This window comes from Hyperolius riggenbachi, chromosome 2 (genome assembly GCF_040937935.1).
Source record: "Hyperolius riggenbachi isolate aHypRig1 chromosome 2, aHypRig1.pri, whole genome shotgun sequence".
In the NCBI taxonomy this organism is placed as follows: Eukaryota; Metazoa; Chordata; class Amphibia; order Anura; family Hyperoliidae; genus Hyperolius; species Hyperolius riggenbachi.
In genome coordinates, this window is record NC_090647.1 from 323,324,983 (window position 1) to 323,352,125 (window position 27,143).

The 27,143-nt window shown below is 43.6% G+C and overlaps 1 protein-coding gene across 1 annotated transcript in view; it reads right to left on the reverse strand.

The window, feature by feature from the left end:
* Nucleotides 1-1,108: 1,108 nt before the first annotated feature.
* Nucleotides 1,109-27,143, reverse strand: part of SLC9A1 (solute carrier family 9 member A1) — a 106,877-nt gene continuing 80,842 nt past the window's right edge. Inside the window, exons 8-12 of the mRNA XM_068269242.1 lie at nucleotides 22,764-22,937; nucleotides 22,051-22,162; nucleotides 20,335-20,436; nucleotides 12,179-12,251; nucleotides 1,109-4,390 (exon numbers count right to left, since the gene is read on the reverse strand). Of these exons, the coding sequence (XP_068125343.1) occupies nucleotides 4,107-4,390; nucleotides 12,179-12,251; nucleotides 20,335-20,436; nucleotides 22,051-22,162; nucleotides 22,764-22,937 (745 nt within the window). The 3' untranslated portion in view covers nucleotides 1,109-4,106. The remainder of the gene's footprint in view (nucleotides 4,391-12,178; nucleotides 12,252-20,334; nucleotides 20,437-22,050; nucleotides 22,163-22,763; nucleotides 22,938-27,143) is intronic.

Sequence of the window (27,143 nt, forward strand, 5' to 3'; positions counted from 1 at the left end):
AAACATTCCAGCATTGTAATACCAGCTACTCTCTCCATCCATCCCTCCCTCCCTGATATGCAGAACAGTGTGGAATAATTGTGGAATAATTGCTACCAGCATAAGCGGCCCGCCAATACATCTAGCCTCATAACCTTCCCTTCCACTTGTAACGTGACATCATTACAACCGCTAAGAATGAATGTGAAAGCAGGGGACTGGATGGGGAGGTTGGCTAAGTAAGACAGCCATGCCATTGCCCATTTTACGTTACTGGTCTGCATATCAGGTAGAAGTGGAGAGAGCAGCTGAACTTGTTAGAGCGGGACCAAATAAAGAAACCTTCTACAATGGGACAACATGGGGACACAAGATATACACAGGGAAAAAATAGGGGTACATACTATACAGGGGGAACAAAATGGGGCACATATAAAAGAGGAGGGAGTCCAGGCACATACAATATATGGCAATATTATGGGGGCACATGGTATAAAGATGGACAGAATGGGGGCACAAGTATAGGGGAAACACAATACAAAAAGACAAAATGAAAGCACATTATATGAGTGGACAGAATGAGTCACATGGAGTATGTAAAGGGGGAGGGCATGATGGGGACACGTAGTATAAGTGGACATAATGTGGTGGCAGCAATGGATGTCTAGTGTTGGATCATAGTAGTTTTCCCAATTAAAATAGTTTATATTCAAGTATAGACTTCCATTATTTAGGGTGCTTTTAGACTGGTGTGGTGCGATTTGGAACAATCGCACTGCACCAGAAAAGTAGCACCACGCATTACAGCCACAGTGCTACTGAAGAAATGTTTTTAAAAAATTAGCACGTGACTTCCTGTGCACTAGTGGAGTTACTGCGGAAGTCACACAATAACGCACTACATCTTGTGCGCTACTTGTGCAGCAACCGGAGCACTCCCGATGCATGGTGTCGCACGCTGTGTGCCAGGTCTCATTGACTTTAATGGCCACTGCGATGAGCTGCGGTGTGGGAGAGTAACATGACGCGACTCACCGCCTTAAGTGTAAAATGGGCCTTAGTCTTACTACTGATGTGTGTTCCAAATTACTTTAAGCAACAGAGCTTGTATAGACAACAATACACTGCATTTAAAAAACATCCATACATTTATTTGCCAATTTCCAAATTAAAAAAAAAAAAAGAACTCTTCTATAGCTCTCACAGATACCAGAATACTGTTTACCATTATACATAAGACTGCAAAGAACCACCACGTGCAGGAGAAGTGAGCACACAAAGGCATCTCTGCACATGTGTGCCGTGTACTCTCGTAGTCTGCTTATCCTAGACACATACGGTATTCCATGTGCAGAGCAAAGGCACAGGATGTGTGCGCATATCTCCCTTGCATATGCATTCGCACAGTCCGCCACTATTATTGCACAGTCCATTTGTCTTCTACAGCTGTAGAAGCAGCACTGCTTATGAAATATTTGTTCCCTACCCATGAATAGATAATAAGGGGAATATTTATAAAGGTTATTTTGCTTTGATCTTACAAGGTGTCTTCTAAAACTGCTAAGGGCAATTTTGCCACTTTTTCTGAGAAAAATAAAATGCATACATTCATGTTTTATATTCTTTAAGCTTCTGTATATAATTTTTATGTATACCGGTCTTATAAATAATGACCAGCATTAGACTTCTTCAGTATCAAAACTAAAGCTCATCTGTACTGTAATGTATTGTCTTACTGCTGTGCCTGGAAGAAACATTCAGCCAGATAACACCTACACACACACACTAAGGGCTGGTTCCCATTGGGCGCTTTCCCGCGATCGCATTTGCATCCGCGATCAGCAGCCCAAATCTCACAATTTGCCGCGATTGAGCGAGATTTGCGCTTGTGATTCCCGTTTAATAGAACGAGAATCACTGAGCAATCGCCCCCAAAACACTGCATGCAACGCGTTTGTGATTAATCGAAATCGCAACCGCTGCAGTGTGAATGTACCCATACGGATATATTGTAGCCGTGCTTTGCTGATCACTGGCAATCAGCAAAGCGCTGAAAAATCACCCCAATGTGAACCAGCCCTTACAGGGGAACATGAGGGCGCTGCAAAAGAATAACCACTAATGCTGTACAGTTCAAAGCAGCCTGTTTGAATAGGACCACTATATATACACTGATTGTATGATTCAGCCTACGTGAAAACAAAAAGGGGCAGGGGCTTAATTTTTTTTTTTTTTAACCGGTAACAGATGCATCGTATTGAAATCTGTGCCTTGTTTGGAGACTCTTATCTCTGCCAGGGAGAAGATTTCAATAACCCACCTCGGTGTGCTCCCGCCACAATCGTGCCACTGCTGCACTCAGCTGTTTGATGATAGCTGAGCTCCGTGCGCCCATCAGGAGCCAATAAAATTAGCTCCTGACCCTGTGAGCCAATCACAGGGCTAACAGGATATAAAGAAAAAAGGTTTTGATCCTTGAGCCAGAGCCATGCTGTCCAGAATCCGTTAAAGGTTATTTCCAATTTTATAATATAAACATTACTGATTTTTGTCATTAGCATCACTGATTTTGCATGCTTGTGTTTTACTTATTAGTTTGAGTACATAAACTTTTACCAAATATTACATTTCCCAGAGATGCCCTGAAGTTTCCCAGTATGTGTGTGGGTAGTGGGTACACAGTGGTTACTTACAGCAAGAGCAACAAACAGGACTAAGATGGATTGTGCTGTACTTTGCAGCACACAGCATGGAATACTAAGTACTTCTGAATATGGCTTAACTAACAACATTGGCCTCAATTCACGGAGCATTACCAAACGTTTATCAAACACTTTATCAAACGTTTGATAATTTACCACATAGGTAAAATCTCACTAAACGTTTGATAAAGTGCTTGATAAACGTTTGATAATGCTCCGTGAATTGAGGCCATTGTCTCCAGGCTCATGAAGAGGTTTACACACATTAAGCAGGCATCACACTGCACTGCGACACGTTAACTTCACTTTAAATCAGTGAAGAGCCAACTGAGAATAAAATTAAGTCACCCAACTGAATGCCCCCCAAAATGCCAGAAGTGTAGAACACCTTTAGCATTAACAATGCTAAACAAAGAGGCACAGGGGTAGTACATTTGCAAAACTAAAGCAGCATTACGTCATCTAGCCTCTAAAAGGAGCACACTTTATTTTGGAAGTACTTTTTAAATAGATCTATACTTCAGCTGGTACTATTATTTCAAGTAGCAAAATGTCACAGTGCATGAAAAAGAAAGGTATATTGTACCATTTTATAGCCCCTTAAATAGTGATAAAGGGCAAACTGTGGCAGGAACCTCTATAAATATTCCCCTTTCTGTGACAGTATTTTTTGTGGCTTTTACATACTGTAATGTTTGAATAGATAGGTGCAAATCAGTTTGGTCCTCTCTAACAAGCTTGTAGATATATCCCTCGCTGCATATTGACAGTGCAAGGCGCACTCAGTGAAGCTAAGGAAGAATGCATTTGAAAACAATGGCCAATAAGATGAAAGTACCGTGGTAATGCTCAGATAGTAACTGCTGGTGCATACGTGTATTTATGAAGTACATTGCTGTAGGTGCATCAACAATTCTGTTATACATTCACATGAGCAAAATCTGCAGCTGGAAAGCAGGTTTAGACTCATTCTCGAAGGTTGCACATAACATAACCTATCTGTGCCTAAGGCACAGAACAAGACATGCTGATGTCCATTTTAGCTTAGCTTGATATTTTTACAGGAGTTCAGTGCTTGAAAAAAAAAAACAGACTTGTATCTGTTTCAACGTGTATGATTATCAGTGTGCATCAAGAGCTTAAGCCCCTTCACCTCGCATATAAAATAATAAAATGATAAATTATACAAAATGAAATAATATCAGCAACATCACAAAATTCTTTGGTTAGAAATATAAAATACAAAAAAAAAAACGTAAAAAATGGCAATGAGCATGACAATGTCATTGGATAAGAGAAAGAAAAGGAGGAAAAATGAAATAAAGGCAGATTGAACAAGGGCAAAATAGTGGGTAGTTGGTAAGGAGTGTAAATTGGAGTACTGTATGATGTGTTGTTTCGTTCTGACTTTTGGGGGCATATGGATCAGTCTTTTTTCGGCAGGAATGGCTGGTTCTCCTCTTCTTCTGGATGAGGTCCAGGATCACTCAGACAGCGCTGTAGGCGCTGGGTGGGGCTTTCATTAGGAGCAAACACATCATCTGCCCCTGGTGAAGGTGGCTCCCGTGCCACTATTGTAATCCCACCTTCTTCCTCCTCCTCTTCTTCTTTTGTTTCATTGATGATATCTACTGACTCAGGGGAAGCTGGGTCGATGGTGATCACAGGAACATTATCAGAATCCGGTTTTGGCTCATAGGCAAGAGGGTCTGAGAAGTACAAAAAGAACAAACAATAGTGAAAGATGTTAAAAAAAAATTAATCAATAAATAAAAATTACTAAGGCGGGTGGCCATTGGAGAACACCGGAGAAAAGAAAATATCCGATTCAGCAAACCTGGATTTGACTCTTAAAATCTAGAAAATGATTATAAAAACTAAGAGTTATATAGAAGGCAGAATGTTACAAGCCCTCTAAAAGGTTACCAGAGCTGAAAATCTTCAGAGAAATGGGGGGAGCCAGCATATGTAGTGAGCTGTCCTTATGGCCACTGCCCCCCCTCCTCCTGTGTCCCCCTCCTTTCGCTTCTAAAGCCCTCTGGAGGGAGGAGCACAGGCACTGCGCGCATCCCTCAGAGCGCGACCACGGTCGGGAGCGCTAAGCACATCACGTCACTATTACGTCAGCCGCAGAACACTCGCGCACTGAGGGATGCGCGCAAGCCTGGTTAGCACCTGTGCAGTGGAGCCCAACTCCGGCGATCCCGAAGAGGCCACCGGGGGGCTTTAGAAGTGAAAGGAGGGGGGACACAGGAGAATGGGGAAAGCGGTGGCCATCAGGACAGCTCAATATATATGCCCGCTCGCCCAGTTTCTCCAAAGATTTTTGGCTCTGGTATCCTTTAATGCATTATTTTTAAAGATTTTAGTTCTTTAAAAAAAATAAAATTAGATCATGGTGAGCGTCCAGCTACACTGCAGTGTTACTAGCTGATCCCTTTAATTGTGTACATGACTAAAGCCTCATACACATGCTGAGAGAATTTAGCCAAGGCCCTTGCGTGTATACAGCTTCCTCCCCCGACGTTGGTTAGCTGTTCAGCATGCCAGATCTTTACATGACAGCAACAAATGAATGGACTGTCATTTTGCTTACCTCACCAGAAGCCACTCACTTGTTCACCCCCTGTTCTTCCTCCTCCCCTCAACATTGATCAGTACCAGGGCTGGATTTGTGGGAAGGCCCCCAAAGCCCAGGACTAGGGCGACAAAATTTGCTACAGTGTGTGGGGCGGGTGACTGGTAACTGCACCTGTCACCCTCCTCGACGATGTGTCCGAAGCTGATGAGCCAGCCACTCGCAACTGTCCACAGCCGCCCGCCCCCCCTGGCTGCATTGCTCCACGTGCTGCGGTTGCCTGGCAACTAGGAGGAGGGAGCCCGAAGAGGAGGAGATCGGAGGTGTGTGCGGTTACAATGGAGTGAAGCTGCCTGGAATCAAACGAGTCTGCCTGCACCAGTGGCAGCCAGTAGGCAGACTCTTGCTCCCAAATCCCAGGCAGTTCCTTAAGTCGCGACAGGGACAGTGGACGGATCTTGCGTAAGGGTAAATCAACTTCACTGACATGACTATGCTTGTGCCGCTGGGGCTGATAGATGCATGAAAGCCCCAGTGCACAGGCAGGGAGGAGAACGAGACCCCCTTCCCTCCAGCTTTCACTTTCTGCACCCTGTACTTTAGACTTGAATGTAAGTGACCATCACCACAAGCTGTGCCTGTTGCAGATGCTGCCCAGCTTCCTTTCCTCCTCGAATCACAGGACACTATTCTGCCTCCATCCCCGTGGCTTCAGCTTTAGCTGGATATCTCTCTCCCCCTTTTCTGCTTAGCACTCGGCAGCCTCTATATGTCTCTGGCAGGCAGCTATTGTCATGACTCACTGGTCAGATGAGGTCAAAGGTCTTAATGCCGTGCTGCTGGAGCTGGCATTCCTTATCCAGGCAGCATGTGGAGGAAGGAGAAAGCTTTAGTAAGACTCTCTCTCTCTCTCTCTCTCTCTCTCTCTCCCTCTCTCTCTCTCTCTCCCTCTCTCTCTCTCTCTCCCTCTCTCTCTCTCTCCCCCTCTCTCTCTGCCCCCCTCCCTCTCTTTCTCTCCATCTCTTGCTGCCCCCCTCCCTCTCTTTCTCCCAATCTCTCGCTGCCCCCTCCCTCTCTTTCTCCCCATCTCTCAATGCCCCCTCCCTCTCTTTCTCCCCCTCTCTCTCTGCCCCCTCCCTCTCTTTCTCCCCCTCTCTCTCTGCCCCCTCCCTCTCTTTCTCCCCCTCTCTCTCTGCCCCCCTCCCTCTTTCTCCCCATCTTCCTCTGCCCCCCTCTCTCTCTTTTTCCCCATCTATCTGCCCCCTTCCCCATCTTTCTCTCCTTCCCAACCCTCTTTCTCCCCATCTCTCTCTTCTTCCCATCCCTCTTTCTCCCCATCTCTCTCTCCTTCCCATCCCTCTTTCTCCCCATCTCTCTCTCCTTCCCATCCCTCTTTCTCCCCATCTCTATCTGCCCCCCTTCCTCTTTCTCCCCATTTCTCTCTGCTCCTCCCTCTCTCTCTCTGCCCCCCCCCCCCTCTCTTTCTCAACATCTCTTTCTGCACATCCTTCTCTTTCTCAACGTTACTCTCTGCCCATCCCTCCCCCCCCTCTCTTTTTCCCAGTCTCTCTTTGCTACCCCACTCTTTGCCCCCCCCCCCCATTTTCTCCCTGTCTCTCTCTCTCTGTACCCCTTCCCCCCCCCTCTCTCACTGTCTTTCCCCCGCTCTCTCTCTGTACTCCCCTCTCTCCCCCCTTTCTCCCCGTCTCTGTCTGCCCCCCCCCCCCCGTTTCTCCTATCCCCTCTTTCTTTCTGTCTCTCTGCCCCTCCCCGTCTCCCCCCCTCTCTTTCTCCCCATCGCTCTCTCTGCCCCCTCTCTTTCTTTTTCCCCCATCTCTCTCTCTCTGCCCCTCCCTGTGTCTCCCCCCCCCCTCTCTCCATCTCTCTCTCTTCAGCCCTCCCTCTCTCTCCTCTCTTTCTGCACCCCTCTCTTTCTTTCTCCCCTTCTCTCTCTGCCCCCCCTCTCTCTTTCTACCCATCTCTCTCTCTCTGCTCCCTCTCAAAACACACACATACATATGCACACATCATACACACATACTCAACACATTATACCCACATCACACACATATACTCCATGCACATACAAATATCACACATATACTGCATTTATATGCACACATTACACATATACCATACATAAGCGCACATCACTCATACACACACGATTTTACTTCCTGATGCACTTTTGGGAGAGTACATTCTCCCAGAGTAAAACAGAATGCCCCCGGGAGACAACATTAAATCATTCTAGTGGATCCTGTAAACCTGTAAGTTTTCTCTGGGGTACATAGAGATCTATGGTGCTGTACAAGCTTATAGCTGCTACCTCTAGTGCTCCTGTGAGAACTATACTTCCCAGGGAGGATTATATTTCTGCTTTTATTGTGGGAGAATACTTCTGTTCGCAGCGTTAGTTGGTGAGGATGTTAATAGTTGGGGAGGGAGGTTGATGACAGTGGGCCTTGGGCAGTAAAAAGTACAAATCCGGCCCTGATCAGTACACAAGTATTAGGTCTATATAGCGCTCATGTAGATAAAGGTCTCCTTAACAATTGAGGAACAATCTTTTAAGGGACAACAGTGATTGAAGGTGTGTATGCACTTTATGATATGCAGCTTCTTTGGTTGATTACACTCTGTATCCATATCCAACCAACTACAAAACCTGTGTAATTAAAAGTCAGTAATTCTTAAAGGGATGAATTGGCAACTGCTGCCACCCCCTTTGAATCAATCAGAACCCAAGCCCCCTTTATTACATGGCAACCAAAGTGATATGCTGACTGAGGCCCAGTGCCCACTGAGCGGTTTTAGCAGCGATCCGCCTGTGAAAACACTTGGCTAATATATTTCAATGGGATGGTGCACACCAGCGGTTTGAGGTTTTTTCCAAACTGCAAACGTGCCTCCTACTGCACGTTTGCGGTTTTCAGAAGCATTTCGTCCTCAATGTAAAGTATAGGAAAAACGCAAACCGCTGTGGAAAACGCTACATCAAAGCAATTTTTCAGGCGTTTTTGTTACAGAAGCTGTTCAGTAACAGCTTTTACTGTAACAGTATTTGTAATCTGCTACACAAAAACACTCCCAAAAACGCTAGGTATGTTTAGAAAACGTCTTTAAACAGGCCTACAATCGCTCTGAAATAAGCTCCAAAAAACGCTAGAGTTTTGATGATCTGCTAGCGGTTTTGGTGTGCACTGGGCCTCAATCATTGAGGATGGGAGGGTTCCATTATTGTGCCTGTTAGAACCATTCTTCCTCCAGGGTGGTCAAGTGTTTCTTCAAATTATGACATAACAATTACTTAAAATCCCTAATATTTTGAATGTCCTTCTACACAGCAGGCCTGATTGACAAAAGTAGTTATTAGTGGTAGTCCATAGTAATACCCAAACAATTCTTATAATATTTACAGGAAAGTACTTTACAGCCACGCTTTTCGTATGGAAGCTTTTCCTTTGCATGCTGCTGCAGGCTCTAGTTTTAATAAAATAGGAAGATGTTAAATCAGCCTATGAAAGTACAGTATATTTACTGCTTAGGTCTTCTGTCACCTCTGCCTATCCATGAGCTGTGATACCAGAACCTAATCACACATTTTATTTTAAAATTAGCCTTTGCTTGTGGAAGGAGGCAGCAGTCTCCTTTTATTAGGATTGTAAAAATATTTTCTAAGAATACTGGCATGTTTAATGCAAGACTTATTTGAAAAGAGGGGTTTTCGTTTTTCTATTTCAAGTTTTATTGGCATATGTAAATGTTTTAAACCAGAAGGGTTTACAGCAATCTAAGCAAACATCAGTGGCGTACAAGAATACAAGATAAGCCCTTGGGCTACACTTCAGATTCAGAAGCACATCTCCAATAACACAGGGCTGGCACTTCCATAGGGGCAGACTGGGCAACTGCCCAGGGCCCCACAGCTGTCTGATGGGCCTCTAAGTCTCACCCCAATTGACAGTGCTCCCCCGGAACCCCTGCAGTGTAGAAGTGCGTTCCTCTTAGGCGAGATTGATGGGTGCTTCTGGGTGGGAGAAATCAGTTTGAGAGCCTCCAGGAGGTAGAAATTGTGCTTCCAGGTCAGTGAAATTAGGCTAGGAGCTGCTGGATGAGACCAATTAGGCCTCCGGGTGGGAGAAATTATGCTGGGTGCTTCTGGGTGGGAAAATTAGGCTAGTTGCTGATAGCTAGGTGGGTGGCTGCATGCTTGGTGTGAATACTAGTTGTTGCTTATAAGTAAGTGGATGATGAAGGCTGCCTGATGTATGAGTGACTGTCTGGTTGATGGTAGGTGGGTGATAAGGTGTTATCTGCTTTTTTTTTTATATCTTTTTATTCTCTCAAAAAAGGAATTATGAAATTACAAACATTTGTATCAATAAAATAACATAAAAAAATAACATAAAATAACATTAAAAAAAGAGGTAATGTACAAGATTGCATAGCATATGAAAAACAGATAATCAATTTACAATCAACTGACTTTCCAGAGTTTTTTCCCCTTATTTATAATATTTAAAGAGAGGCTCAAACAGAAAGAGAAACTTGGGATCTTAACCCCCTCCCATAGCCCCCCCCCCCCCCCCCCCCGCATTATCTTCTTTAATAACTGCTGATAGGTGGGTGGGTGCCAATGGCTGCTCGTCTTGATGCTGATCTGTGAGTGGCTGGCTGGATGCTGATAGGTGAGTGCACGGCTGGATGAGTGCCAGCAGCTGAATGAGTGCTAATGTTGTTATCGGTGTGCTGCTGTGGGCATGCAAGCACACACACTTAGACATAAGAACAGCTTACCAACGATATATACTGTTAAGTATTGATCAGCATACAGGAAGATGATTGGAATGTTTTTCAGTATTGCATATTATAAACCGTGCTAACTGGCAAAACATAATCTATTCATGAAATAGTGGCAGGCACTGGTAAGAACAATCCATGTCTTCATTTACTGCTGCAAGAAGTGCAGAGGAGGCTTCTGGGGTGGGTTTTACATGTCCCAGGGGACTCCTCTGTGCACATTTTGCAACAATAAATGAAGACTTGTATTCTTACCACAGGCTGCCATTTTTTCTTATTTCATGAATAAGAACAGCAGCATGTGCAGAGGAGGCAGCACCTGCCAGGAAAATAGTGAATATTAGGGGGCAGGATCACACACTCGTAGTGTGTCGTCAGCAGCAGATAGGGAGAGAGTATAAGAAAGATTGTCTGCTTAACCAGTGTATGGCGCTGCTGCCCCCTAGAGTTTGCTACTTGAATGAAATGATTCCGGTTTGCATCATGGTAATTCAGGCAGCAAAATCTAAAGAACAGCAGTGATGTTCACTGATACAGCAAGGATCTTTTTCACACTTTCTCCCAATCTGCTGATGCTGACATAAGGGGCTGAGAGCTGCGAGTGTGCCCTGATCCTGTGCCTCTAATACTTTAAGCCATAGACCCTGAACAAGCATGCAGCAGATCAGGTACTGTGACTTAGGTTTTACTGGATTAGCCATATGCTTGTTCCAGGGTTCTGACTCTACTTATGCCAGAAGATCAGCAGGGCTGCCAGGCAACTGGCAGAGTTTACAAGGAAAAAATATGGCAGCCTCCCTATCCCTCTTACCTTGGGTTCCCTTTAATTATTATTCACTGATCTCCTGGCTAGCCTTGCTTCCTCTGCATGTGCTACCCTAATAGGAGAGTCTCGACCGCTGGGCACTCACCAGAATTAGCCAGGGGCTTGGGGAGAACACTGAATATGCTTCAGTGGACTGAGTTCTGGGAAATTTGGATAGTCCAAAGAAAAAGTGATTTGTCAGGTCAGGCCACCATCTTCCATTGTTCCACTGTCCAGTATTGATGTTCACGTGGACATTGTAGGCACTTTTGGTGAGAGGTCAGCACTGAGCACTGACTGGTCTGTGAAAGCTGCAATGCCCTGGGTTCTGAGGACTCTGTTCCTGTTCAGTATATGTGTACAAACATGCATGTCAGACATCAATCTAGAGTGATAGTTTGTCCCAAATACAATGTAGCTTTGTATAGTGAAGCAGGTGTACATCCACACTACTGTGTAATTGTGCATGTGGTCCTATTCATTATAATGGAAAAAGGCAGACAATTTCAGTAGTGGTTAGCGCTCTCTCCTTGCAGCGTTGGGTCCCTGGTTTGAATCCCAGCCAGATCAACATCTGCAAGGAGTCCGTATGTTCTCCCCTTGTCTGTGTGGGTTTCCTCCGGGCACTCCAGTTTCCTCCCACATCCCAAAAACATACAGATAAGTATGGCTTACCCCTAAATTGGCCCTAGACTAGGATACATACAGACATATGACTATGGTAAGGATTAGATTGTGAGCCCCTCTGAGGGACAGTTAGTGACAAGACAATATACTCTGTATAGCGCTGCGTAATATGTCGGCGCTATATAAATACTCAAATAAAATAAATACAAAATAAATGTATTTATTTTATTTCTTATAATAAAGAGTAGCAAGAGCTGGTTTAGCTATCTGAAGGTTTAACCCTTTGCTGCCATACACAGAAATAAATGTAAATGCCTCGGGAAAGTGTTTCGCAAAAAAAGAAAAGTCTCCCCTTGATCACCGCAATTACTGTAGTAATTATATATATATATATATATATATATATATATATATATTATATATACACATATATATATATACACACATATATATATATATTTATTCTGTAATCCCTTTTTGCAGAAGTGTGTTCTCAGACCCTACAGATTACTCAGGATAAGTAGAGACCAGAAAGAAGTCCACTTATTACTGAGACCCATATGAACAGAAAATGTACTGTTTAATCAGCATATTACTTGGAATGAGAACAGTAACAGTAGACACTTTTTAAATTGCGAAATGGGGGTGGACAAAGCAAAATACAACAACATCATTTCCTCATACCTGAACCCACACGTGCTCTGGTAAGGGTAGGAGAGTCCAGCTTGTGTGCAGGAACGGTCAAATAATTTGTAGGCTGTAACAAAGAGAACAAAAAAAGACCAATTTCAGTCTGATTTGCCTACTGAAAAAACCATACATGTTCAACTTCACAGTCCATAGTCAACTTCAACTCCACAGTCATACAGGGAGTGCAGAATTATTAGGCAAATGAGTATTTTGACCACATCATCCTCTTTATGCATGTTGGCTTACTCCAAGCTGTATAGGCTCGAAAGCCTACTACCAATTAAGCATATTAGGTGATGTGCATCTCTGTAATGAGAAGGGGTGTGGTCTAATGACAACACCCTATATCAGGTGTGCATAATTATTAAGCAACTTCCTTTCCTTTGGCAAAATAGGTCAAAAGAAGGACTTGACAGGCTCAGAAAAGTCAAAAATAGTGAGATATCTTGCAGAGGGATGCAGCACTCTTAAAATTGCAAAGCTTCTGAAGCGTGATCATCGAACAATCAAGCGTTTCATTCAAAATAGTCAACAGGGTCGCAAGAAGCGTGTGGAAAAAACAAGGCGCAAAATAACTGCCCATGAACTGAGAAAAGTCAAGCGTGCAGCTGCCAAGATGCCACTTGCCACCAGTTTGGCCATATTTCAGAGCTGCGACATCACTGGAGTGCCCAAAAGCACAAGGTGTGCAATACTCAGAGACATGGCCAAGGTAAAAAAGGCTGAAAGACGACCACCACTGAACAAGACACACAAGCTGAAACGTCAAGACTGGGCCAAGAAATATCTCAAGACTGATTTTTCTAAGGTTTTATGGACTGATAAAATGAGAGTGAGTCTTGATGGGCCAGATGGATGGGCCCGTGGCTGAATTGGTAAAGGGCAGAGAGCTCCAGTCCGACTCAGACGCCAGCCAGGTGGAGGTGGAGTACTGGTTTGGGCTGGTATTATCAAAGATGAGCTTGTGGGGCCTTTTCGGGTTGAGGATGGAGTCAAGCTCAACTCCCACTCCTACTGCCAGTTTCTGGAAGACACCTACTTCAAGCAGTGGTACAGGAAGAAGTCTGCATCCTTCAAGAAAAACATGATTTTTATGCAGGACAATGCTCCATCACACGCGTCTAAGTACTCCACAGCGTGGCTGGCAAGAAAGGGTATAAAAGAAGAAAAACTAATGACATGGCATCCTTGTTCACCAGATCTGAACTCCATTGAGAACCTGTGGTCCATCATAAAATGTGAGATTTACAAGGAGGGAAAACAGTACACCTCTCTGAACAGTGTCTGGGAGGCTGTGGTTGCTGCTGCACGCAATGTTGATGGTGAACAGATCAAACCACTGACAGAATCCATGGATTGCAGGCTTTTGAGTGTCCTTGCAAAGAAAGGTGGCTATATTGGTCACTGATATGTTTTTGTTTTGTTTTTGAATGTCAGAAATGTAGATTTGTGAATGTTGAGATGTTATATTGGTTTCACTGGTAAAAATAAATAATTGAAATGGGTATATATTTGTTTTTTTGTTAAAGAGACTCTGAAGCGAGAATAAATCTCGCTTCAGAGCTCATAGTTAGCTAAACCGCCGCAATAGCGCCGCTAAACGGGGGTCCCTTGACCCCCAAACCCCCCACTGCGACACTTGGTCGCAGACTTGGTCGCTCCTGGAGGCAGGGCTAACGGCTGCAGCCCTGCCTCCAGTCGCGTCTGTCAGCGGCGCATCACCGCCTCTCCCCCGCCCCTCTCAGTGAAGGAAGACTGAGAGGCGCGGGGGAGAGGCGGAGATACGCGCTGACAGACGCGCGTGGGGCAGGGCTGCGGCGGTTAGCCCTGCCCCAACCAGGAAGCGCTCCCCCGCATTACGGAGGGGATTTGGGGGATCAGGGACCCCCGTTAAGCCGCGGGATAGCGGCGGTTTAGCAGTTATGAGGTCTAAAGCGAGATTTATTCTCGCTTCAGACTCTCTTTAAGTTGCCTAATAATTATGCACAGTAATAGTCACCTGCACACACAGATATCCCCCTAAAATATCTAAAACTAAAAACAAACTAAAAACTACTTTCAAAAATATTCAGCTTTGATATTAATGAGTTTTTTAAGTTCATTGAGAACATGGTTGTTCAATAATAAAATTATTCCTCAAAAATACAACTTGCCTAATAATTCTGCACTCCCTGTAGTGATTATTGGCTTTCATGTCATCTTTATTACAAACACAAGAATCTTACCCAGGATTGCTGCAATTTTGTATAACCAAATGCCGATTGTATTGCTGGAAGTGATTGTCAGTGTGGAGAACACATTTTTTTGCAGTGTGTTTAGTGGTATAGTCAAGTCTTCAGTATTCAGTACTCTGCCAGTCCAGTGCTCATTTGTATAGGATTCTGCAGCAAATCTGTATTCTGCAGATTTGCTGGGCAGGCATTCATAATCGGAGTGCCACTTGTCCACCCATTGAGGCAGCAAAAGGGAGTTGCAAAACAGTTGTTAAAACAGTTTGGGAATGATTTACTAGAGGCTGGGGAACAAATGACAGTTTGTATGATTCAGCAAATCTGGCCTGGATGCTTCAAAAATGGACTGCAATAGGATGGGAACATTTTTCAGCCCTCACTTGGGTCTTCTTAGAACATAGAGCGGGTGCCAGAAGGCAAGTGAACCAATAACTGTGTTATGATAGTTATTACATGCATGCAGCCACAGAGAGAATTTTCTTTATTTTTGAACAGATTGTCCTGGCTGGAGGATATGTCCATGACTGCAATAGCACTAACACTAATTTGTTAATCTTTCAGTATTATTGATTTATAAAGCGCCAACACATTCCCCGGCGCTGTACAAATTAAAGTGTACCAGAGCTCAAAAATAAAAAGATTTAATACATACCTGGGGCTTCCACCAGCCCCACTTGCCTGGTCCACCCTCATGCCGCCGTCCTCCGATGTCTGCAGCTCCGGTACAGAGTCCCCGCACTTCCGTCAGTGGGAGCCAGACTAGCGTAAGAGAAGTGCGCTGTTTGCATCTCTCTCCAGCAGCCGCTGGAGAGGTACGTAGAGGGTGCACTTCTCCTGCATAGACTGGCCGCAATGACAGAAGTGCAGGGACGCATTTCCCGAAGCTGCGGGCAGCAGAAGACGGTGGCGTGTGAGCGATCCAGGCGGATGGGGCTGGAGGAAGCCCCAGGTATGTATAAAATCTATTTTTTCAGCTCGAGGTCCTTTTCAAGAGACACTGTAAACCCAAAGTTCTCCTGGGGGGTACTCACCTCGGGTGGGGGAAGCCTCAGGATCCTAATGAGGCTTCCCACGCCGTCCTCTGTCCCACGGGAGTCTCGCTGCAGCCCTCCGAACAGCCGCCCGACAGACCCGACTGTTAGTTCAATATTTACCTTTGCAGGCTCCAGCGGGGGCGCTGTGGCGGCTTTCGGCTCCGAAGTAGACGGAAATACCTGATTGCTGTCGGGTCCGCGCAGTAGAGCAGACCCGACGGCGATCGGGTATTTCCGCCTATTTCGGAACCGAAAGCCGACAGCGCCTGCGCAGGAGCCAGGAAGGTAAATATTTACATCGCCGCTGTACAGAGGGCTGCAGCGAGACCCCCGAGGGACGGAGGACGGGGTGGGAAGCCTCATTAGGATCCTGAGGCTTCCCCCTCCCCAGGTGAGTACCCCCCAGGGGAATTTTTTGAGTTTACAGATTTTCTTTAAGAAACATGGGATACATAATACAGATTATGGTAAACACCAATATACAAAATACATAACTGGTGACAAAATACAAAAACGATATAAAGTACAGAATACAAAATACAGAATTGGTAAATAAAAGTAACATGATTAATTAAATCTATAATGATTTCCAAGACACAAAAGGGGGAGAGAGCCCTGCCTTTGTGAGCTTACCATCTAAAGGAATGGAGGGAAACAAGAGGAAGGGTAGTATACAATAAACATATAGAGGCAGTGTGTTTTACGATATCTAGCAGGAGTGCAATTTGGACTCAGCACAAAGGGGAAGTGGCCTAATGCCTCATACACACGGGTTACAGGTCCCCGTGTGTATAACGTGTGCGCCAGGAACCGTCGCCTGTCAGAGCTGTCGCCAAGCGATTGGCGTGGCCAATCGCCGGCAACAGCTGTCGCCGCAACTTCGCCGCAACTGTCGCTAGTCCGCCATGTGTATGCGGACTAGTGACAGCAACCCACTCACCATGGACAGAGCTTCCGGCAGGGGGGAGGAACCTTCAGTGACATCTTCCGCCGCATCTCTGTCCCTCTGTGAGCCGTGTGTACGGCTGCTGCACAGAGGGACCTGTCGCCGAACTGTCGCGCATACGTCCCCGGTGTGCTAGCGACAGGCTACAGCGGTACCCTGTGTGTACGCACCATAAGGCAGAGCATATGCTTGTTGGAACAAGTGAGTTTTTAAAAAGCGTTTAAAGGTAACAAAGGTTGGCAAGTTGATGGAGGTGTCGTGGGAGGGCATTCCCGAGGAGGGGTGAAGTGCATGCAAAATCTTGTAAGCGTGAATGTGAGGAGGTAATTCTAGAGGAGGTGCAAGGTAAACAAATCCACAATTGTCTGCTAAACATCATCTACTTTATTTCAACATGCTAATACATAATACCCCTTATCCCATTAAAACTAGCAGGAACGTGGTGTTGACATCCTGAGCTGTATCACAGCCGGCTGTGTCATTCACTCCGATTCACACTCCACTCACATACATGACAGTCCTATTCACTCCCGGGAGACTCAAGATTAACTGCTAGCAGCAAACTTTAAATTCTTCAATCTCTAGAAAAGGACTCTCAATATGCGCTTATGCACGTAGTAAGCAACACTTTTAAGGCCCCGTTCACATCTAAAATCGCAAAACTTGCGGGAGTGATTTTCATACAGGGTTCACACAGCAGATTAGTAGCTGAAGTGCTTGTGGTTAGTTGGATCAAAAGCATGTTATGAGATGATGCATAAGCATCATTTGCCGCTAAGGGCTCTCACCACCCCTTTTGCGCAGTCCATGCCCAGTTTCAGTCTGTGTCCACAGGCTTGGGAGGGCAACTGGGCATGGACTGCGCAAAAGGGGTGGCGAGAGCCCTTAGCGGCAAATGATGCTTATGCAACATCTCATAACATGCTTTTGATCCAACTAACCACAAGCGCTTCAGCTACTAATCTGCTGTGTGAACCCTGTATGACCGGAGGGCTAAGCTTAAGGGCCCATTCACACTTGAGCGGGAATCGCGCGATTCCCGCTCAAGGCAAACCGCTAGCGGTTTTTTAAAAACCGCTGCAGCATGTAACACATGGCAATGTTTTCACTGCCGCGTTTGCGGTTAGCGATAACCGCAAACATGTTACATGCAGCGGTTTGCCAGCGTTTTGCGATTAGCATGCATAGCACCGCTAATCGCAATCGCGCCAAAACCGCCACGTGTCCAGTGATTTTTTCGCGTTAATCGTGGGAAAATCACTCCCGCAAGTTTTGCGATTTTAGATGTGAACGGGGCCTTAAAGTGTTGTTAACAGTGTGCATAAGCGCACATTGAGAGTCCTTTTCTAGTGATTGAAGAATTTAAAGTTTGCTGCTAGCAGTTAATCTTGAGTCTCCCGGGAGTGAATAGGACTGTCATGTATGTGAGTGGAGTGTGAATCGGAATGAATGACACAGCTGGCTGTGATACAGCTCAGGATGTCAACACCACGTTTCTGCTAGTTTTAATGGAATAAGGGGTATTATGTATTAGCATGTTGAAATAAAGTAGATGATGTTTAGCAGACAATTGTGGATTTGTTTACATTGCACGAGTACTATTGATCACAACTGGCTCCCCTAGAAGGGTACATCACGCATTAACGATTTTGGCGCAGGATATTGTTGATTAACGAATTATAGAGGACAACATAAGATCATGTGCAGATCTGATAATGGGATTGGGTTGGTATCTGGAGACTAGTGAGGAGATGTACAGGGGAGAGAGATTGTGGAGAGCTTTGTAGGTTAGGGTTAAGAGTTTGAACTGGATCTTCCGGTTAATTGGTAGCCAATGAAGAGTTTGACAGAGGGGCAGCAGAGGAAGATTGAGAAGAAAGATGAATGAGACAAGCAGCTACATTCAGTACCGACTGGAGCGGGCCAGTCTGTTGGAAGGTAGTCCACAAAGTAGCGTGTTACAGTAGTCCAGACCAGATATTATAAGAGCATGTATTAACATTTTAGTTGTGTCTTGAGTGAGAAAAGGTTATGCGAGTGTTATTAACATTTATTGTTATTTCAGGCAGAATGGTGGACAGAGACGGTGGAAAAATGATTTGTTCTGTTTTACTCATATTAAGTTTTAAGACGCAAGAGGACATCAAGGAGGATATAGCAGACAGGCAGCCAGGAACCCGTGTGAGGAGGGAGTTAAGGTCTGGGGCCGAGAGGTACAATTGTGTATCCTCTGCATATAGGTGGTATTGAAACCCAAATGAGTTGATTAAGCCACCAAAACCATGCATGTAGATGGAAAAGAGGAGGGGGCAATGACAGAGCCTTGAAGAACCCCCACAGACAAAGAATGACAAGAATAGATCTGATTGGAGTAACAAACTGAAGGACCATCCAGAGAGGTAGGAGGTGGGATTTAAAGTGAACCGAGCACCTTTTTTATCATTCAGGACATTTCTATAGCACATGAAAAATGCATGCCGACAATATGTTTCATTATTAAAATAAACTTTCATTTTACCTTGTATTTTACATTTAAAGTAGATTAATTACCCTGTTTCAGCAGGGCTGCCCGGCCGTCCGCGGCCGCAAAGCTTTCAGGTTCCTAATTGTTTTATTGGGCTAATTACCAAGAGGTAAACAACGCTATTAGACAACAAAGGGGGTTAGTAATTAGGACGGTTTCTTCAAAGACCTAGTTTGTGTCAATGTGTCAAGATATCATCTCTGACTTCTGTAAATAAGGAATGTGAGAAGGGGAGGGGGGAACATGGCAGCTTTTATGCCAGGAGAGATTCCATTGAAAGAGAATGTGCTCAGTTCCCTTTAAGGGCTGCACAGAGTAAATCTCAGTATGACCTGACAGGACTCGTGAAGGCTGCCATATGATAGTGTTGTTTTATTGTAAATGTAGCATTTGTTTTTGTTGGATCAAAATCAGTAAATCACCTATATTGTGTCTCTACAAGGGCTTGCTGTACAACACACTTTCTAGCCTGTGAAATAGGCGCGCCACAGCAATAATTTATGCCAGTCCAGTCCTTCCTGCAAGTATTTCAAAGGAGGGGAAGTCATACAATAACACGGAGAACACAGAAGAGTGCTTGTAATTGTGAATACATGCAACACAGAAAATCGTAACATAAAAACAAGATATGAAAATACCTACATGTCTCTGTAATGAATTTAAAATATAGATCAAGTTTTTCTTAAAATAATGATGTATCAGTGCAACAAGCCAATTTCTCACACACTTCTCTTATCAGCCATACCTACAATGGTAGGCTGGTACCACATTTTCCAATACCTCCATGCCCATATCTCAAGATCCAGTGTTATGCCTGGTACACACCATGCAATTTCCCATCAGATATACTGTATGGTCGAATAGATCATTTCAGACAGGTCAAATCTGATTTCCGATCACTTCTTTACCAAATCGATCAGAAAAATGGTTGGAAATTATCTATTCAACCATCTTTCTGATGGGAAATTGCATGGTGTGTACCAGGCATAAGAGGGCAAGTGGCATCTGTAGTAATGCCCTTCCACCAATAATGTATAGTGGATTAAACAGCAATATAGGCCATAGTCCTCTTCCATATGCAGGAAGTAGAGCAGAAGCACTATGGCTTTGATTGGATTTTTCCCAACAAAAGTGAAACTTCATTTAATATTTTTATGGACTAATATTCAATAAGATTTTCAATTAACACTAGTATATGAAGATTTAATACCTTAGTTGGTTTTGAGAAGGTACTAAAATGCATAAACCAGCTGTGCAGTTGTTGTTGCCATTCCTTTTTAGTTGCTCATTTCTACTGGATGTGTATCATGCACTTTGTACTTGTTCATTGCTTATATTGTACTTTTGTTTTTAAATACTAAATAAAGAATATAAAATAATAATAATTATTAAGTAGAAGATAATTTAGTGATTACCCTCGTATCCAATTGATGAACCTTTTGTCTTCTGAGTAACATCTGGTTCCAGGCCTCCTCATAGGGATCAGCCACCAATGTGTGTCGGTTGTAGGAACGCAGCTGGAAAGGTTTTAAAATAGAATTACATTATGAGAAAACAAGATGCAAATCATATTTAGGGAAACAGATCATATTTAGGGAAACAGATCTTTCGTTTACAAAATTCAAAATACAATACTACACCCTAAGGATGCCAAATAATATTTTTGCACAGGTTAAGGACAAACTTAAAACCTTGTTCAAGTAAAATTTTAGATTATACATGAAACTATTGCACAATTACATTGTACAATATAGTATTGTTACTATTAGATTCCCATTTCAATTGGCAGCCAGTCACAAATATCAAAAACTGTCCGAACAGATTCAAATTTCCCTTTGTTCTAACTATAGCAGCAGCTACTATGTAGACAATTTTCCAAATATCTCATACTACTGCTTCTGTAACAGTTTCCAGGAAACTACAGAGAAAGGCCTGGTGCACACCAAAAACCGCTAGCAGATCCGCAAAATGCTAGCAGATTTAGAAACGCTTTTTCTTCTTTTTCTGTAGCATTTCAGCTAGCATTTTGCGGTTTTGTGAAGCGTTTTTGGTGTAGTAGATTTCATGTATTGTTACAGTAAGCTGTTACTGAACAGCTACTGTAACAAAAACGCCTGGCAAACCGCTCTGAAGTGCCGTTTTTCAGAGCGGTTTGCGTTTTTCCTATACTTAGAGACAATGAAGCGAACAAAAAAATATGATATAGTGAATTGGTTGTGTATTATGAATAATTACTAGAAGATTAGCAGCAAAGAAAATATTCTCATACTTTTATTTTCAGGTATATAGTGTTTTTTCTAACATTGCATCATTCTATAATATGTGCACATTACACAACACTCAGCATTCAAAATGAGTCTTTCAGAGCAGTCTGTGAAGTAATGACCTCTCCTCTAGCAGAGGAAAAGTAAATAGTCCAGGAACAGTTGTGAGAATAAAAGTCAGATAACAGCCCTCTCCACGACTAACTTAGTCGGAGAGCTTAATGGCTTGTTTGCATAGAGATAACAACTGGATTTTCTCAACTCTTCCTGTACTGGAAACAATTACACTGATGTATCTGATCTTAATGTTTTATTTCTTAGCTGTGCTACACATACAAATCATAATATCATCATTTTTTTTCGCTTCAGTGTCTCTTTAACATTGAGGCAGAAACGCATCCCCAATCCAAAATCTGCAGCAGCCCGGGAGTATGAGTTTCTGCAAAACGCCTCCCGCTCTGGTGTGCACCACCCCATTGAAATACATTACCCTAGCGGATCCGCACCCGCAAGCGGATCGCAAACCGCAGCAGAACCGCTCTGGTGTGCACTAGGCCAAAGAGGGAAAAATGACAGACAAGTGGCAATGTGTTTAGATGTAAAGGAAAGGGTAAAGGAAGCTTCATTCTTTGCAAACCATTGCAAGGCATTTGTTATTACACTGGGACTGATCAAGGAAAAATTGCAAAACTGTAACTTTCAACAGAAAATTCAGCAAAATTGCAGTAAATTAACCAAAATGGCCCAATTCTGTCTCTATAGAAGATATACATTCAAGAAGTCTACTGAAATCTTTTCATTATGTATACAGTAATCAGTCTGATAGTGTGTTGCTATTCCTCAACAGAACTAGACTATGTAGCTCACCCTCTGACGTGTCTTCTGCAAGTTGGTGCGCAAAATCTTACGGATCTCCTCTTCTTTCACCTTGGAAAGTGCTGGAAGGATTCTATCTGGCTTAGGCTTGACCTGAATGTTCCTGCAGACAAAGAGTCGGAGGTACTTTCAGATATGTGTATTCACTCGCAAGTTCCACCAAGCAATGACAATTTTATTCTCAAACATTCAGGATTCTAGAGATCTGAAAACTACAGAGCAACATATTGCGGTGGTGTACTGCCCTTCACACTACCCAATGAGAATTGAGCTTCTATTAGCCAAGTGCAAAGTGGTTGCAACTGTTTGCAAGGAGTTACTAAATACTGAAAACTTTTATTAGCTTGACTTCAAGCATACTTGAAGTGCAAACAAATAGTTAAACTAAGTTATGCCTCCGTGTAGAGGTAAAATCCTTTTCTTCAGCAGATGCAATCTGATGTACAATGGTTGCACACAAGTTCAAGCAATAGATAAAATATTGTAAGCATGACTAGCTATTAGTAATCACAAAGGCAGTTTGATAAAATCACTATGTCCTCTGTACGAACGCAACAAGTGTAGATTCAAATCTGCATTTTGTTTTACCTGGTTTCTTCCAAACTTATTTACCTTCCCATACATCAATATGCTAACACTGTTCAATGTTCTACGCTTTTCAAGAACACGCATCAGTTCATGAGAACATCTGGTCTCAGACTTACTGCATGGAAACAGTAGATACAGTAGATGGGATTTTTCCAATGCCCCCACTCTCAACCAATTCAATGGCCTGCTTCATTTCCATTTTGTGATAAAAGGCAATGAGCTGAGGCTCAGTGGAACGTTCTCCAGCAATAAGGCACTTCTTCACGTACGTTTTATTAAAACGATTTAGCCTATGTAAAGTAATAAACAGAGAAGAAAAATTAGGTTTGTCTACATTTCAAAATTAATTAGAGTTCATAAATACAGATTTTTGGAAAAACAGAGCTGTTATTGAATCTCTGCATCTGTGATTATTCCCGAAGCTACATGTTAGGCTCCGAAGATCTGTACACAAGTCACAAAATTGTAAGGACACGAATTAGATTAGGTTGCCTCGTGTAATTTATAAGATGTATATTTACAAAAAACCTTACCTGAGGCTTCCTCCAGCCCACCGTAGGCCGCAAGGTCCCACGGCGTCCTCCTGGCGGCTCCGTTATTGTACAGACTTTGGCCTGAAGTAGTCAGGGCTGCTTCCTGCTTTGCCGATACGCATCATCACGCTGGCTGGCGACGCATCATCACGCCAGCTGGCAGTGAGAGACCTACGCATGCGCAGTTCAATAGAGAACCGTGCTAGGCAACAACACAAATTTACAGCATAAACACATAACATGGGGAAGCAAATTACAAGCGCAAAGTAGGGCCCAGGCGGTCAAAGCGGACGTATCCACATTACGCAAAAGCAAACCGGAATAGCAAGCACAAGCTTGCAGTTGGACTGTCATAATTTTTCTTCATTCTCTCACTGAAAGTTGAAGCACTTTAAGTGTTGTTTAGCCATTGCAAGAACATTGTTCAAATGTTGGTGAGGACTGTCTCCCCAAACATATTTTATTTACCCTAATATTTCAAGAGCTTAATTTCACATCTCTGCTGTACTCTCACATAAACTTGGGGGGGCGGGGGGGGACCAGCCACGCACACCTGATCGAGCCCTTGCAACCAAGATTTTCCAGCACGCTCAATCAGTCCATTCAAAGGATCTCAGCTGAAAATTGATCAAAACAATCAATCAGGTGGCCATGTTGTGGCATCGATCTCTGCCAGAATCAATAATTATCATCAAATCGACCAGACATTAATGCCAAAAATGTAGTAATTTATGAGCACCTAAAGTGCATGTAAACCTGCAGTGGAACTATGAGCTAGTTAATAAAAAGTGAAAATGTGTGTGTGCGTGGCAGAAGTATTTTTCCCAATAATGTTTTACACGATATTTCAAATTCATAATCTGTTAGTATACAATCTATGGAGGGGTTATAAGGAACGTTAAAGAATTCACCCTAAAAATGTATGTAAACATCCGACTTCAACTGTAAATACACACACACACCCCTCACATGAACAACACTAAAGCATTAGCAGGTGAGAGGTTAATATGCACATTTATCTTATGCTGGGCATACACAGGTCGATTTTGCCGCTCGATTCTCCCACTTGATCGTTTCGCCGAATCAATTCCACAGTCAATTCTCTTATCTTCAGCTTTTTTTTTTTTTTTATCTTTTTCCATTCACTTCAATCGGGAATCAAGCGGCTAAACGATTGGGCGGGAAATCGGACATGTTGTAAATTATCTATCGAGCCATCTTAATGGCTCAATATTGAGCAGTGTATTCCCAGCATAAGGAAAAGAGGACAAAAGGGTTAAAAAAGGAAAGAAGGAAAAAAAAAAAAAAAAAGAAGCGTGTGAGAGATGTGCAGTGACTAGACTGTATCCCGTTTGCTTTTCTCTCCTCACATAACACTCACAATGAAAGGAGGAAACTGTGATCCAAGCAGATACAGTTTCCAATGTTTGTAAACATCGCTGGGAAGAATAAAATACAGTGGTTTGCAAAAGTATTCGGCCCCCTTGAACTTTTCCACATGTTGTCATTACTGCCACAAACATGAATCAATTTTATTGAAATTCCATGTGAAAGACCAATACAAAGTGGTGTACACATGAGAAGTGGAATGAAAATCATACACGATTCCAAACATTTTTTACAAATAAATAACTGCAAAGTGGGGTGTGCGTAATTATTCAGCCCCCTTTGGTCTAAGTGCAGTCAGTTGCCCATAGACATTGCCTGATGAGTGCTAATGACTAAATAGAGTGCACCTGTGTGTAATCTAATGTCAGTACAAATACAGCTGCTCTGTGACGGCCTCAGAGGTTGTCTAAGAGAATATTGGGAGCAACAGCACCATGAAGTCCAAAGAACACACCAGACAGGTCAGGGATCAAGTAGTTGAGAAATTTAAAGCAGGCTTAGGCTACAAAAAGATTTCCAAAGCCTTGAACAACCCACGGAGCAGCGATAATTCAGAAATGGAAGGAGTATGGCACAACTGTAAACCTACCAAGACAAAGCCATCCACCTAAACTCAAAGGCCGAACAAGGAGAGCGCTGATCAGAAATGCAGTCAAGAGGCCCATGGTGACTCTGGACGAGCTGCAGAGATCTACAGCTCAGGTGGGGGAATCTGTCCATAGGACAACTATTAGTCGTGCACTGCACAAAGTTGGCCTTTATGGAAGAGTGTCAAGAAGAAAGCCATTGTTGTTAACAGAAAAGCATAAGAAGTCCCGTTTGCAGTTTGCCACAAGCCATGTGGAGGACACAGCAAACATGTGGAAGAAGGTGCTCTGGTCAGATGAAGCCAAAATGCAAAACGCTATGTGTGGCAGAAAACGAACACTGCACATCACTCTGAACACACCATCCCCACTGTCAAATATGGTGGTGGCAGCATCATGCTCTGGGGGTGCTTCTCTTCAGAAGGGACAGGGAAGCTGGTCAGAGTTGATGGGAAGATGGATGGAGCCAAATACAGGGCAATCTTGGAAGAAAACCTCTTGGAGTCTGCAAAAGACTTGAGACTGGGGCGGAGGTTCACCTTCCAGCAGGACAACGACCCTAAACATAAAGCCAGGGCAACAACGGAATGGTTTAAAACAAAACATATCCATGCGTTAGAATGGCCCAGTCAAAGTCCAGATCTAAATCCAATCGAGAATCTGTGGCAAGATCTGAAAACTGCTGTTCACAAATGCTGTCCATCTAATCTGACTGAGCTGGAGCTATTTTGCAAAGAAGAATGGGCAAGGATTTCAGTCTCTAGATGTGCAAAGCTGGTCGAGACATACCCTAAAAGACTGGCAGCTGTAATTGCATCAAAAGGTGGTTCTACAAAGTATTGACTCAGGGGGCTGAATAATTACGCACACTCCACTTTGCAGTTATTTATTTGTAAAAAATATTTGGAATCATGTATGATTTTCATTCCACTTCTCACGTGTACACCACTTTGTATTGGTCTTTCACGTGGCATTCCAATAAAATTGATTCAGGTTTGTGGCAGTAATATGACAAAATGTGGAAAACTTCAAGGGGGCCAAATACTTTTGCAAACCACTGTATATAGAGGCTGCAATATTTATTCACTCTTAAGCAACACCAGTTGCCAGGCTATCCTGCTGATCCCCTGCCTCTTATGCGGTACTCTTAGCCACAGACCTTGAACAAGATGGAGCAGATCAGATTTTCTGACATTGTCAGATCTGACTGTCGGATCTGATTAGTTGCATGCTTATTTCTGGTGTTATTCAGACAGTACTGCAGCCAAACAGAGCAGCAGGGATGCCAGTCAACTGGTATGGATTAAAAGGAAATAAATATGGCAGCCTCCATATACCTCTCACTTCAGTTATCATTTAAAGTATTAGAGGCAGAGGATCAGCAGGACAACCAGGCAATGAGTGTTATCTAAAAGGAAATAAAATAAAACAAATGATACCAGACCTAAATATCTCCTCCCCCCTCGCATAAACGCAGAGGTGGTGGTCCCATGGTGTCTTTTTTCTTACTTTCTATCATTACTTCTCTTTTTAAAACCCCTGGCCTTATACGTGAAGGTTAGTACTCTCCACCAGGAGTCCTACCCTTTTCCCTTACATGGGTCCTCTACAATAGTCTTTGGTTTCTCCCTTCTCTGGGTTCTCATATATTATATGGACGCGTCCCTTCCAAAGCCTCTCCCCTCTGGTTCATTTTACACTTTTTAAAGTTCGGGAAGAGTTTGGAACATTTTGCCCATGTGATGATATAAGAACTGGACCTAAATGAGTATTCACTTTGGATGTTACAACTAGGTGTAATTTTTTTACATTGTTACCTTAACTACCTGGGGACCACCACCTCAAAAACTGGGCCGCGGTGGCAGCCCAGGGGACGGCCGCGCACATGCGCGATCGTTCCCTGCCACTTCACGGAACGGAGTTCTGTGATTAGCCCACTAGTCGCTGATCGCAGCTAGCAGGCTGTTTGTAAACGAAAGGGGAGAGA